Source organism: Thamnophis sirtalis, unplaced genomic scaffold, assembly GCF_051295495.1.
Source record: "Thamnophis sirtalis isolate CommonGarterSnake01/CBP01778 unplaced genomic scaffold, rThaSir2_p1.2 scaffold_10, whole genome shotgun sequence".
NCBI classification, from domain to species: domain Eukaryota; kingdom Metazoa; phylum Chordata; class Lepidosauria; order Squamata; family Natricidae; genus Thamnophis; species Thamnophis sirtalis.
In genome coordinates, this window is record NW_028261390.1 from 25,076,428 (window position 1) to 25,090,403 (window position 13,976).

Sequence of the window (13,976 nt, forward strand, 5' to 3'; positions counted from 1 at the left end):
TAGATTACTCTTTTTGCTCCAATTCAGTTTCAACACTACACAATTACCTTCCACAAAAATAACATTAATTTCCACACAATTTGAAAAAAGATAATTTTGCAATAACTGAAGACATAGTATCAATGCCATAGTATCAACTTCTTTCCTAGTATTGTGGCTCTCTCAATATTTGTTGATTTCAATGTATTATCCAAATATTGCTTTCATTTGCCTTTCACGGCAGAATCAAACAAGAAGAGTATTGCTTGAATATGCTGATAAGGACAAACTATGGCTGAAATTAGCAGAGACTCAACATATTAACAGTACATGAGCCTTGCCTTGATCACATTGTAACAAACAATGGTTTGATATAACACTACATCTGTGATATAAGTAGGTAAACAAACTAGATTATAAAGCAAGTTAATATAGCTCTTTTACATACTCCTCTTAAGAGCTGTAATTATTTTAAAAGTTAGCTAATGTACTGCTTCTTTCATAATTAAAAATATATTTGTTATCTGTTCATTATTTACTTTTATTTTCATAATCAATTGAAAATTTTGATACATCTTATATAATAATTGTAATGAGAAATGCAAATAGACAAAAGGCTCTTTTCTTGAAAATATTATTTTTGTATTACAAACTTCTTGCCTTTATTCTGAAAAATTGCAAAATACTCACTGCATTCCAAAATGGAGAATAGAAGGATGAAAATGAAGAATCTTGCCATCCGGCATTTTTGCAGAAAACCTGAAAAAGAATATAGGAATAACTATAGAATCTTATTAGATAAAGAGAACACATAAACACCCCTTCAATTCTCAGTTAGACTTATATACCGCTTCATAGGGCTTTCAGCCTTCTCTAAGCGGTTTACAGAGTCAGCATATCGCCCCCACAGTCTGGGTCCTCATTTCACCCACCTCGGAAGGATGGAAGGCTGAGTCAACCTTGAGCCGGTGAGATTAGAACCGCTGAACTGCAGATAACAGTCAGCTGAAGTGGCCTGCAGTACTGCACCCTAACCACTGCGCCACCTCGGCTCTTCATAAAATGTGTAGCATGCCATTTTAGTGCTTTCTTTATTTGGTAATTCCATTTCTGCATTGCTAAACTATATAAAATTCTGGATATTGGGATACTAAATTTCAGAATATTCTATACAAATGTAATAAAACGTTTTCAAGAATTCAGTTACATGTAAACTATTTTGTAATGGCTAATTTAAAAGTGTTTGAGAATATGGAGGGCACATAAGGAAAACTGGCATTCCATCATTCAGAAGTCAACCCTGCCGTTAGTCTTATGCAATTGAGGCTTGCTAGTTTAAACATTTGGGGTGGGGGGTTGTTCCTAAGCAGGTTTATTCCAGTCAGCCCACAGTGAACATTACTGCATCTGTAGCTTAATATTACAACCTATAGGGCCACCGTGTGAAGAATTCCTAGAAATTGGGAAAACAAATCTGACAGTTTGAACAAAATGCACTAGCATATATACACTTTTTCATTGTAGCCCCAACATATTGTGCTTTGCAATGATTAAGGCAGGAAGTAACAATAGCATCGATAACTATCACCAAATCTAAGTGTCGCAAGAAAGACTGTATCTAGTACATCAGAAATGTTATTTCCTGCAGCCACAGTGACAACCCAGGAGTACTTCCCCATTACGCATTTACTCTTTTAGGACTTATCAACCTTATCATGGGGGAGGGGATCACTGAACTATACTGACTCTCAGCCTCTCAACTTGGTACACAGCAAAAAGACATTCCAGGTTCATCAGCAAGATAGTAGAGGTTCAAGAGAGTAACCAAACCTCTGCACACCTGCCTCATCAGTTTCTAGTGTAACCCCCATTCAGCAATGTTAGCACCGTATTCTGATATTTACTTCTCTACATCTCTCAAAAAGTGACACTTTTGAAAGTTTATATATATGACTTGTTAATTAGAAGCAGGAGGATGCATATGTGATCTTATTTTTATCTTCACATGAGAAAACTTGCTCAACTCTCAGAAACTTCTATTTCAGATAAAGAATAATTTTTAATTGTACATAGCTTATCCAAAAATTTACACTGAAGTCTGGACCTAGCCTTAATCACAATGCCGAAGGCAGCACATGTTACCAAGTTTCTTAGTTTTCTCCCATGTATTCATTTGCATAATATCTATTCCCCACAGCTTTTGCCACACCTTTGAATCGGTTTTTGTCTATGAATCAGCTTCTAAGAACATAAGCCTACAGCTATATTAAATTCAATGTAAGCAATCAACAGCACAACTTTATTAAAATTTAATCATATAAATATATGGTACCGATGCAGACAGTACATTTCAAAGCAGATGTAACATAAAAATTCAGCATAACACAATTGCTCTTATATTTGTAATCTGTTTTGTTGTCATAGTTGCCATATAACTTTGCCCATATTAACAGAATTGGTCTAAAACCTTAATTCTTCTGATCTTGTATTTCATAATACTTAGACTGACAGATCCAATTGTTACACATATATCTGCTTTTGCAGTGACCTGTATGGCTAGATAAGAATATGAGCAGTGAAAAGCCTAAACTGAATGTTTTCCTTGCAAAACAGGCAACCATTTAATTTGCTGTCTTCAACATTGCTTGTAATCACCCCAAGGCCTGCTATTCTCCCTCACTATGGCAGGGTGAGGGATGTTGCTGAGTGGAGTGAATAAAAAGCACTGGGAGTATACATATGTCCAACAGGATTATCCAAGGCATGACGCTCAAACAGCTGCCCAGCTCTAGAAGACTATAGAGATGACTTTGAAGTAACAATATGATACAGAAAAACATGAATCAACCCTGGGAAGGAAAGAAAGTGATACTCAGAAATCTGAAGAAATGATGCCTTGATTCTGGATCAAGGAAGGAAAAATGCTGCAGGCTTTCAAGATTCTGTTATTATAACAACAAAGCAGAGTCCCAATATTTCTTGTCCATTTCATGATCTGGCCTACTTGGAAGGCTGACACCAGCTAAAAGAAGCAGATATCTATATTACGTTGCAGTGTGATGATGATGATGATGATGATGATGATGATGATGATGATGATGATGATGATGGTGTGGGAGATATAGTGATAAAGACCATTTTACTGACAATGGCAAAGGCATAATTCTCTATTTGTCAGGAAAAACACAATGGTAAAACTACATGGGAAAAAAGATAAAGCTATTGACAATATAATGTTGGACAATGGGCCTTTCAGGTCAGATGGCAGTAGGTATGCTACTAAAAAGGGCTGAGAACTTTTCAGAATTGTTTATAGTGTGACTTTCCAGATAGCAAGTTAAAGAGAATAAAATCTGAAGCTGTAAATATAGAAGTACTGTATGGAATGTGAGCAGCTTAAAGACAGGAAAAGTCAACACAGTGAAAGACGAAATGAATTTACTACACTTTGACATCTTTGCATCAGAGAACTGAAATGGTGTGAAATGGAACACTTTAAGTTAGATGATGCTTATTATTCAAAAGATAATAAGCAAAGAAGTAATTGCACTGTTTTCAAAGTTATAAAAGATAAAGAAAAACAATATTTGGGTACAGTAATAAATGATAGAATAAAATCAGTTAGGTTTTTCAGACAACCTGTTGATGTGACAGGTTGGGCATGTTTATGCTCTAATCACTATTGCAGAAGAGGCTGACAAGGTTTATGGTCAACTTCAATCTGAAATTGACAGAACATGCAAGTAAGATGTTCTGCTTGTGCTTGGGGACTTGAATGCCAATGATGAAAACAACAAGGAAAAATGTTATTGGATTGTATGTATAGCAAGCAAATGAAACAGGAAAACTACTTATCCATTTTTGCCAATTCAATGACGTCTCTGATGCTAACAGTCTTCAAACAACAAAAATGACACCTACACACATAAGATATCATCACATAAAACACAAAGAAATCAGACAGACTATATTACTACTAAAAGGAGATAGAAGAATTTAGTTACAACAACAGAGATGTGGCCAGAGGCTGACTGGAATAGACCATGAACTGCTCATATGAAAGTTCTAAGTTAAAGTAGAACAAAGCCAACCATTTTCTACAATGTGATCTTGGACTTGTATGAGTTTTATACTTTAGAATTTTTTAATGTTGTAAACTTCCCAGAGTCACCATGTCCATTATAAATTATAAATTAATTAATTTTCAAGACACACATCAGGAATTAGAGAGCGTGTGTGGTGTGGTCCTTAAGGCATCACGTTAGAAACGAAAGGAGACCAGAGTCAGTTGGGTGACATGGGCAAGTCACTCTTAGTCCTAGGAAAGAGAAATGGCAAACCATTTACAAAAAGCCTTGCCATGAAAACTGCAGGACTATTCTAAGCTATTGCCACAAGTCAAAACATGACACAAAGGAACAACAAAAATTGAAATGTAATAGATAATCTAACAGGCTCCAACAGTGGCAACTGCAAATCCAGTGAGACCCACAGCTGTAACTTTATCTAACTCTATCTTAACATGATATCCAAAACAAAGTGGGTTATTTCCATTTAGAGGAATGAAGTTGAAATAAAATTATAAAATTAATATTCTGCCACAACTGGAGCTGCCCCTGTCATCAGCTGCCAGGTCATAAGAACAGTCGATCCAAAGGGAAAACCAACCCTAGCGTGAGATTATTAGTATCCCAAAATTATGGACAAAATAAACTTATTATATAAACAAATCTAAATATGAAATCCATTAAAATATACTAACAATATACTTTACACACATACATATAAACAAGTTAACTGCGGATAGAATTTTAACAGGCTTTTAAAAATAAAATTTCAAGAATACCTTTTATTAGCATGCGCATGTTGTAAGGGGTTATTAGCATGAAGCCAGCTCTTTGCTCCATTCTCTGACTTGATATTTTATATACTGAACCGTATCTATATGTGGAGCACTTAGGTCAAAAGTCCATGCAATCTGCATTGACAGCTTTTATCCCAAAGGAGATTGTATATGCAAATCCAGCTTAACCTTTGTTTGGTAACACAAAGGCTTATGTTTTTAATTCACAGATGCATCCCCATGGAATGACCAGGGACAATCTAGATCCAAAGTCATAAATACTCTCCAAATAAAAGGGTTACTTTTAAAGAAAAAAAAAAGAGTTTGGCCCTATTCTATGTGCACTGAGGATATCTCTGTTATAAAGGGGGGAAATGCAATTAAAGAAGGGAAGAATGCAATTTGAAGTAATAGGAAGTAAAATGTCATTACAATCGGCCACATTTGTATATGTTATATATACATTATACATTAATACAATCCAATTCCTAGTCTTAAATAAACAATGTAAATTAGATTTTGCAATTATATAAAGCAAAGCTGGCTGAGGAACTGCCGGAGTTGAAGTCCACAGGTCTTAAAGTTGCCAAGGTTGGAGATCATTGATATAAAGGATCTGTCAATGTAGATAACCTGAATAGTTGAAGTCTAATCACAGAACTGAATGAATATATTGAATATTTTCAAAATAATATTATGTTGCAACTATGGTCTGCTACATAAAATTAGTTTAAGTAAACTGCAGGTTGAAAAGCAATATGGTACTCTCTCAAAATATGCTTATTTAAAAATAGGAGCAAAAGTTTCATACATAGAAAATGTGTTCTGGAGTATAATTACCATTTGGAGAAATCCATGTAAGTATGCCCTCTAACTTTATGAAAAACATGTACAAACTTACAGTCCCCACTAGAATTGAATATAGCTAATGGGCTATCATCACACAACTAGTCATACAATTCAGAATTGTATCTTTCATTCAGAAAAAAATAAAACTATAAAATCATTAACCAGTATTTTTCACTATTCTTCTAGCTAAAATCAACACAAAACTCTTTTTCTTTCATAAGAAGCTTGGTTTAACAAATCATGATTGATATGGCCTTACTTGTAAGCAGAATAAGCATGTATAGAGAAGTAAATAACTATAAACATTCTTGTGATATTCGTTATGTCATACATTTGACTGATGGGCATATATGTATATACATACATAAGAAAGAGTTTAACAATCCTCTAATCCAAAGTCAAACTCGATTTTATTGAGAGCTGCCATCAGGGTTGTGTTGGACTTCTGGGGAAAAGGTAAGCGTATCCAGGGTGGCCATGGCCAGGTTGACGTCCCTCATGTCGGGGGCATCTGTGGTGGCCCGAGCACTCTGCCAGTGAAAACAGGCTCCCGAACTCCATTTTGGGCCGCAACAGCCTCCTGCCACCCTCTCCCAGTAAAAATGGAGCTCAGGGGGGGTGGTGCATGCAGTTCCTTCAAACTCTGTTTTCACTAGCAGAGACACTGTGTGCTGGGTCATCGCTGTTTTTAGGGCAGCCCCGCAGGCCAGTTCTAAGCACCCTGTGGGCTGGATCCAGCCTGCATGCCTTGAGTTTGACACCCCTGTTCTAATCCATCTAATATAAAACCAGTACTTCTATGCAAATATGTCATTTTATAAGTTTAAAGTCAACTACATCTTAAACAGAATTTATAGATAGATCAAAACAAATTAATTTTGAAAGAAATAGATTACAAAGAGTAATCCTTCTGATCAGAAACTCTTAGACTATAGAAAAAGGGTGAGGGAAAACTCTATAAATGGAAACACAGCAACAGAAATGGCACTGAAGAACAGTAGTTAATGGCAACAAAATATATATGTCATGGGTCAAAGAATTGGTCAACCACAAGTCTTTCAAATCCAGTCTATTGCTACTTGTCTTGAACAGAATTTTGAAAATAGCAAACAATACAGTATTGTAAAGCATTTCAACCCAGTGTTATTCAAGATGGCACATATTTTAAAAGTGACACTTGATGTTAATCTCTTCTTGTCTTAGTAGACTAAGCAAGATCTAAAATCCAAAACGAAGTTCTAACCAAACTAAAAATGTAGTACTGCAATTTTGCAGTCCACGAATGCAACAGAAGGCTGACACTAAATAAACAGCAATTTAAAATGCACAACATTCATAGTTACCATGGGGCTGGCTATTTCAACAGCCCCCAGCCTGCCGGAGCAGCCAAATCTTAGTGGCTTTGCGGAAGGCCGGGAGAGTAGTAAGGGTCCAGATCTCCATGGGGAGCTCGTTCCAGAGGGCTGGAGCTGCAACAGAGAAGGCTCTCCCCCGGGAAGTCGCCAGCCGACATTGGCTGGCAGATGGAATCCGGAGAAGGCCTAGTCTGTGCGATCTGATCGGTCTATGGGAGGTAATTGGCAGGAGGCGATCTCTCAGGTAGGGCTTTATAAGTGACGACTAGCACCTTGAAGTGAGTTCGGAGACTAATGGGTAGCCAGTGCAGCTCGCGGAGGATAGGTGTAACGTGGGTGTACCTGGGTGCACCCACGATCGCTCGCACGGCTGCGTTCTGGACTAGCTGAAGTCTTCGAACACTCTTCAAGGGCAGCCCCATGTAGAGCGTGTTACAGTAATCCAGTCTTGAGGTCACAAGGGCATGAGTGACTATCTGAAGGGCCTCCTGATCCAGATAGCGTCGCAATTGGTGCACCAGGCGAACCTGGGCAAAGGTCCCCCTGGTCACAGCCGACAAATGATGTTCTAAAGTCAGGTTGGATCTCTCTTTGATAAGTTTCAATCTGTTACTTCTTATCTTGCCCTCATGTGTATAATAGGTTTCCCCCTCTTTTTTAACAGTCTGTCAAACACTGGAAGACTGCTATCGTGTCACCCTTAGTCTTTATCTTCATTAAATTAGACATACCCAGTTCCTGTAACCATTTATCCATATGTTTCAGCCTTCAGCTTTACTGTTCTTCTCTGCTCCTTTCAGAGTCAATGCTGACAGAAATTTAGATATGGACTATCTGTCCTTCAGTTGACTCTGAAATCCCTCAAGGTGTAGAAGGCTTGCTTGCCAGGAGGGCTTCCACAAAAACCCCTTAAAGTTAATGGGGGATTGGAAGATTTTTTTAAAAATATACAATTTAATACAAATTTCCAAAATGTATACAGCAACCAGAAAACAATTGCTCTTTGTCCATATTTAAAAGCTCTATGTCCAACAGTAGGAGAAAAAACAGATAATGGATTTGTTATACTAGCAGAAATAGGCATGATCCTATATATATGTGGTTTGGTGCTTTCTAAAAAATAAAAATGAAAACTAACTTGTTCAGTTTTGGGATATAAAAATCAGATATTGGAAACTGAGAAAAAATAACATTGATAAATTTGTCCATTTCTAAAGATGGACAAATAATTTCAGGGTTTGTTTAACAGAAGGATGGAAAAAATGTATGGGGAAGGGTCTTTTACATCAAACGATTTATTTAGCAAATAAGGTTATGTCAGCATTTTTTAATTTCTGCTCTTTCTAAATTGTTTTTTGCATTATCATTGAAGAACAGGTGGAAAAAAAATATATGGAGCTGAGGATTAAAGAAAGACCATTTGAGATCAAATATGAAGGAAGTCAGCATTACAAGTAAAATAAAAGGACATTTGGAAATTGTCTTGTCAGCAGATATACTAATCAAACTTTCCATTTGTTCTTCTAAATATCTACCAATATTGGAATGAAGTCAACAGCAACTGGAAAGTATTTTGAAGGAATATCTTAAACTGAGAAACATATCCATAAAGTAAGGGATATAATGCAGATACTGCATAGGGCAACAGAGATGAAGAAAACTAAAAATAATATTGAACATCAGAACACCAAATATGGTGCAGCCTTCCACCAACTAACCAAATGACAGCACGACATTCCCAAAAGAGCTCTGGAAGTCTAATTTGCTCTTAAAATATCCTCTTAAAATACTGAGTGTTCTGGCACAGCAAGACACATTTCCCACTCTTTTTTTGTCCCAAGTTATTTGGCTAGTGGATTTGTAAAAGCCTGCTTACATTTATGATAGATCTCTGCTACATACATTCAACTGCTGCAGTCTGTTCCTTTTCCAGGAATCATCTGCTGAATCCCTGGGAAGGGTTGTATACCAATAGTTAGACAATCTTTTTTAACCTAGCACCTATCAGATATTCTGCATTTCAGTAGTCAATATTTCAAGCTACTAAATCCAAAGATTGGAGGTGACTGGAAAAATAGCACAACAGATCAAATTAACTGAATATTTGTAATTTTGCACTGTAGCAAACATTGGAGAATAAGCATGCATCTTCCTTTAGATTAACAGTTTTGAAAGTGTGAAAGTAGTACTATCTGAACATTTTTAACACCATTTTTTAAGAATCCTTCAGTTAAGGATACTTTTACTCAAACTTTGCCTCCACTTTTAAATTACTGAAATTTAAAAGTTAAACAGGGCTCTGTGGACAGCAGTTCTGATATTTAAAAGTTTGCATTACAAATTAGGGTAGGTAGATGGAAGCACCTAGTCAACTAAGGGTCAACCCCATAAACTAAGCAGAGTCAGGCCTGGTTAGTACTTGGATGGAAACTGCCAGAAAAACCTGGGATTCTAGACTAATTTTTAATGCAGAAATTTCCATTTTATTTCTCCATGGGCTTAATGTCCATAATTAACCAAATAAAGCTTCATGCCTTAACCACTAGACCAAACTGGTTCTAATTTTCACATGCTTTTTTGGGGGGAAATTTATGTTTGTACAGATTTTGAGTCTTTTCACTTCTTTATCATGCTTCCTTTTATATTCAGCATTTTGTTAATACATGGTTAAAAGTGTTACCAGATATCCATGTAATATTAATTGTTACAAAGAATGGGGTTAAAACAATGCATTTTAAAAAAAATCAATTTGGAAATAAATTATTTGCCAAAGTGCAATTTTTAACATAGTAGAACACGAACATTCTTTAATATAGGAATGAACAGCAATGATATTTTCTTTCTATAATCTTAATTTAATGTAAATTTTAATTTAATACTTTTCCTGGACCACTATTTACTATGATTTGGACTGTGCACCCTACATGTGCGGCAGCCAACCAGTTAAGATGCTGGGCTTGTTGACCTGAAAGATAGCAGTGCAAGATCTAAGTACCATGTGATGGAGCAAGCTCCCATTACTTGCCCCAGGTCCTGCCAACCTAGCAGTTCGAAAGCATGTAAATGCAAATAGATAAATATGTACCAACTGGTGGGAAGGGAACAGTGTTCCATGCATCTTCAGCACATAGTCATGTTGGACACATGACCACAAAAGCATCTTTGGACAACACTGGCTTTTTGTGGAGATCAGCACTGCCCCCTTCAGTTAAACAGAACTGGCAGGGGAACCCTTTACTCTTTTTTTTTAAACCCTACACAGCTCCTAAAACTTAGTAAAACTCTTACTAGGGAATACTTGCTTATCACTACTATCAAAATGAAACCAGTGTCACCCCAACTCTGAAAGAATCAGATGTAAACCTCACCAAGACGTCTCAATATTTTCTTTTTATGATTCACTACACATCCAGTTTCAATAGATTCTTACTTTTACAGAAATGCTCTATATTTGAATCTTCAAATTGAACTGAAACCATGCTCACAACGCTCCAAAAGATGAAACTGGGGAAAAAGACAATTGGAGAAAAGAGTAAAAGAAACTTAAGAGAATCAGAGTAGCTCAAAAGAAGAATGACAGGCTGACAAACTAAATGATACAAGGAACACCAGCTTCTTTAGCCAACTATCGTCCAGTCTCCAACCTTCGCTTTGTAGCGATGGTTGTCCAGAGTGTGGTAGCACGTCAGCTTCCCCAGTACCTGGATGAAGCTGTCTACCTGGATCCGTTTCAGTCGGGTTTCAGGCCCGGATACAGCACAGAGATGGCATTCGTCGCGTTGGTCGATGGTCTCTGGCGAGCCCAGGACAGGGGCTGCTCCTCTGTCCTGGTCCTATTAGACCTCTCAGCGGCTTTCGATACCATCGAGCATGGTATCCTACTGTGACGACTCAGGGAGTTGGGAGTGGGGGGCACCATTTTACGGTGGTTCTCCTACCTGTCGGATCGGTCGCAGTTTGTGTTGACTGGAGGGCAGGGATTGACCCCGAGGCGCGTCGCTTATGGGGTGCCCCAGGGGTTGGTTCTCTCACCCCTCCTGTTCAATATATATTTGAAACCGCTGGGTGAGATCATCCGTGGTTCTGGGGTACGGTATCATCAATATGCTGATGATACCCAACTTTTCATCTCTACCCCAAACCACCCAAACTATGCCCTCGACATGATGTCCCGATGCCTGGAGGCTGTGCGGATCTGGCTGGGGAGGAACAGGCTCAAGCTCAATCCCTCAATCCCACAGACTGAGTGGCTGTGGTTTCCGTCATCCCGATTTGTGCATCTTGTTCCATCTTTGATGATAGGGGGAGAAATTTTAGCCCCCTCAGAGAGGGCCTGCAACCTGGGACTCCTCCTGGATATGCGGCTTAGTTTAAAAGAACACCTGATGGCCGTGACCAGGGAGGGCTTTTATCAGGTTCACCTGGTACGTCAGTTGTACCCCTTCCTGGATCGGGATGCTCTGTGCACAGTCACTCATGCCCTCATCATTTCTCGCCTGGACTACTGTAATGTTCTCTACATGGGGCTGCCCTTGAAGAGCACCCGGAGGCTTCAACTGGTCCAGAATGCAGCTGCGCGAGTTATCATGGGGTTACCTAGGTGCTCCCATGTTGCGCCCCTTTTAGGCAGCCTGCACTGGTTGCCAGTTGTTTTCCAGGTGAGATTCAAGGTACTACTTATGACCTTTAAAGTGCTCCATGGCTTAGGCCCAGGATACCTGCGAGACCACCTACTGCTACCGGTAGCCTCCCACCATCCAGTGCGATCCCAAAGAGTTGGCCTTCTCAGGGTGCCGTCGGCCAGACAGTGTCGGCTAGCGACCCCCAGGGCGAGAGCCTTCTCTGTGGCAGCGCCTTCCCTCTGGAAGGAGCTACCCCCGGAGCTTTGTATAATTCCTGACCTCCGGTCCTTCCGACACGCCCTAAAAAGTTGGCTTTTCCAGCAAGCCGGCCTGGACTGAACAAAATAAAATAAATGATTGATTATTGTTAATTTTAATTGATTTTTAAAGTGTTGTTAATCTTAATTGGGTTTGTTTTTTGGATACTCTATCTAATTTTTTTTTAACTTTTGTAATATGTGTTTTTTTTTAATGTTGTATGCCGCCCTGAGTCCTTTGGAAGAAGGGCAGCATATATATCCAATAAACAAACAAACAAACACATCAATATTATGCACAGGGAGAATAGATGTGTAGTCCTAGTTTGTTCAAAGCCAAATTTCATTTCAAAGTGAAAACAAAACCAAAATCATCTTAATACAGAACTACAAAATGAACTATTCATCCAAATGAACCAATTATCAGAAACAATTTGTATTTTACCTTTAACTCTTACTTCCATTGGTATCCCAATTGCTATTTTTTAAATATACTTACTAAGCTTACATGTTTTCTATCCCAATCATTAGGTTCTAGGAAACTCATATACTTAAAGAACCCCAATACCATTTAAAAAAATTAAAACCAATAAACCCAAGTGGAATTGCATGCTAACAACATTTCTAAAATGTTCTGAAAACCCAGAAATAGAAAAACTATGTTCATTTTCTTCTAATGTTCAAAGGGAGGGGAGACTATCTTTACATCAGGGAGTAAGGAATCCCATAAGCCTGGACAGTCACCGAGAAGGCAAGCTCCTGGCCTCTCTGACTGCTTTCATGACAAAAACATGAAACTGCTTTCATGGCATAGGATGGGCCACCGTGTTTAACATATGAGATAAGATTCTCATGTAGTGGTTTCCTTTTACCCTACATAACATTTTTCATTGAAGCCAAAAATTTCTATTTTGGACTTATCCATCCAAAGAACATTCTTCTAATAGCATTCTGACTTATCCACATGATCTTTTGCAAACTGAAAATTGTCAGCACTACTTTTTTTTGGATAGTGTCTTTTTCCTTGGAATTCTGTCTTGCAAACCAGCGCTGTTCAGTGTTCTTCATGAACACTGACATTGGCCATTGTGAGAAAGTTCCTTAGTTCCTTAGACTTTAACCCAGGGTTCTTTGAGATTTCCCAGGATATTACTTGCCTTGATCTTGGTCCAATCTTAGTTTCATAAACTTTGAATAGTTCATGAACGTTTAAGTCTATAATATAAGTGCTTATTAACACTGGAGACTCCAATAAGGAGAAATTTCCTGACAGTTAGAACAATTAATCAGTAGAATGACGTCTCCAGAAGTTGTGGGTGCTCCAACAGGATGTTTTTAAATAGAGGGTTTCCTGCCTAGGCAGGGGGTTAGACTAGAAGACCTCCAAAGTCACTTCCAACTCTGTTGTTTTGTTATATCTAGCTGCCTTAGTTTTTATTTGGAGGACATTTTAGCAGTAGCAATAGCACTTAGACTTATATACTGCTTCATAGTGCTTTACATCCCCCTCTAAGCAGTTTACAGACACAGCATATTGCTCCCAACAATCTCGGTCCTCATTTTACCAACCTCAGATGGAAGGCTGAGTCAACCTTGAGCCTGGTGAGATTCAATCTGCCAAACTGCTGGCAGCCGGTGATCAGCAGAAGCAGCTTGCAGTAGTCTAACCACTGAGCCACCGCGGCTCATTTTATTAATATTAATTTAATATTAATTTAAAGCAAAGACATACTCTGAACCTGCTCATATTTTATGACATTTTAGACATACTGATAATTATTCTTAATTTGACATGCATAAAGCAACCTTTTATTTTTTTTTATTTTTTTTTGAAAATGGTCTAAAAATGATTGCCACCGTAGATAAGGCCACGACAAAACATTTACCCAAAATGTATTCAGTGACATTGCACTCTAATATTTCCTCACAAGAATATTTGGTATTTCCTCAGTTCATTTTTTTTTCTTGGCTTATTTCCCGAAGGTGCTTAATTGGATCCATGAATATAAATACTGTGCTTTAATTTGAAGCTTGCCCACAATCCAAGATAAATATTCATGAAATATTGGTT

At 38.0% G+C, this 13,976-nt stretch overlaps 1 protein-coding gene across 4 annotated transcripts in view; it reads right to left on the minus strand.

Moving 5' to 3' along the window:
- Nucleotides 1-13,976, minus strand: part of TMEM131L (transmembrane 131 like) — a 76,556-nt gene that overhangs the window by 49,604 nt on the left and 12,976 nt on the right. For all 4 annotated transcript variants that reach the window (XM_014071437.2, XM_087724284.1, XM_087724283.1 and 1 more), the window contains exon 4: nt 670-738. In XM_014071437.2, the coding sequence (XP_013926912.2) occupies nt 670-738 (69 nt within the window). The remainder of the gene's footprint in view (nt 1-669; nt 739-13,976) is intronic.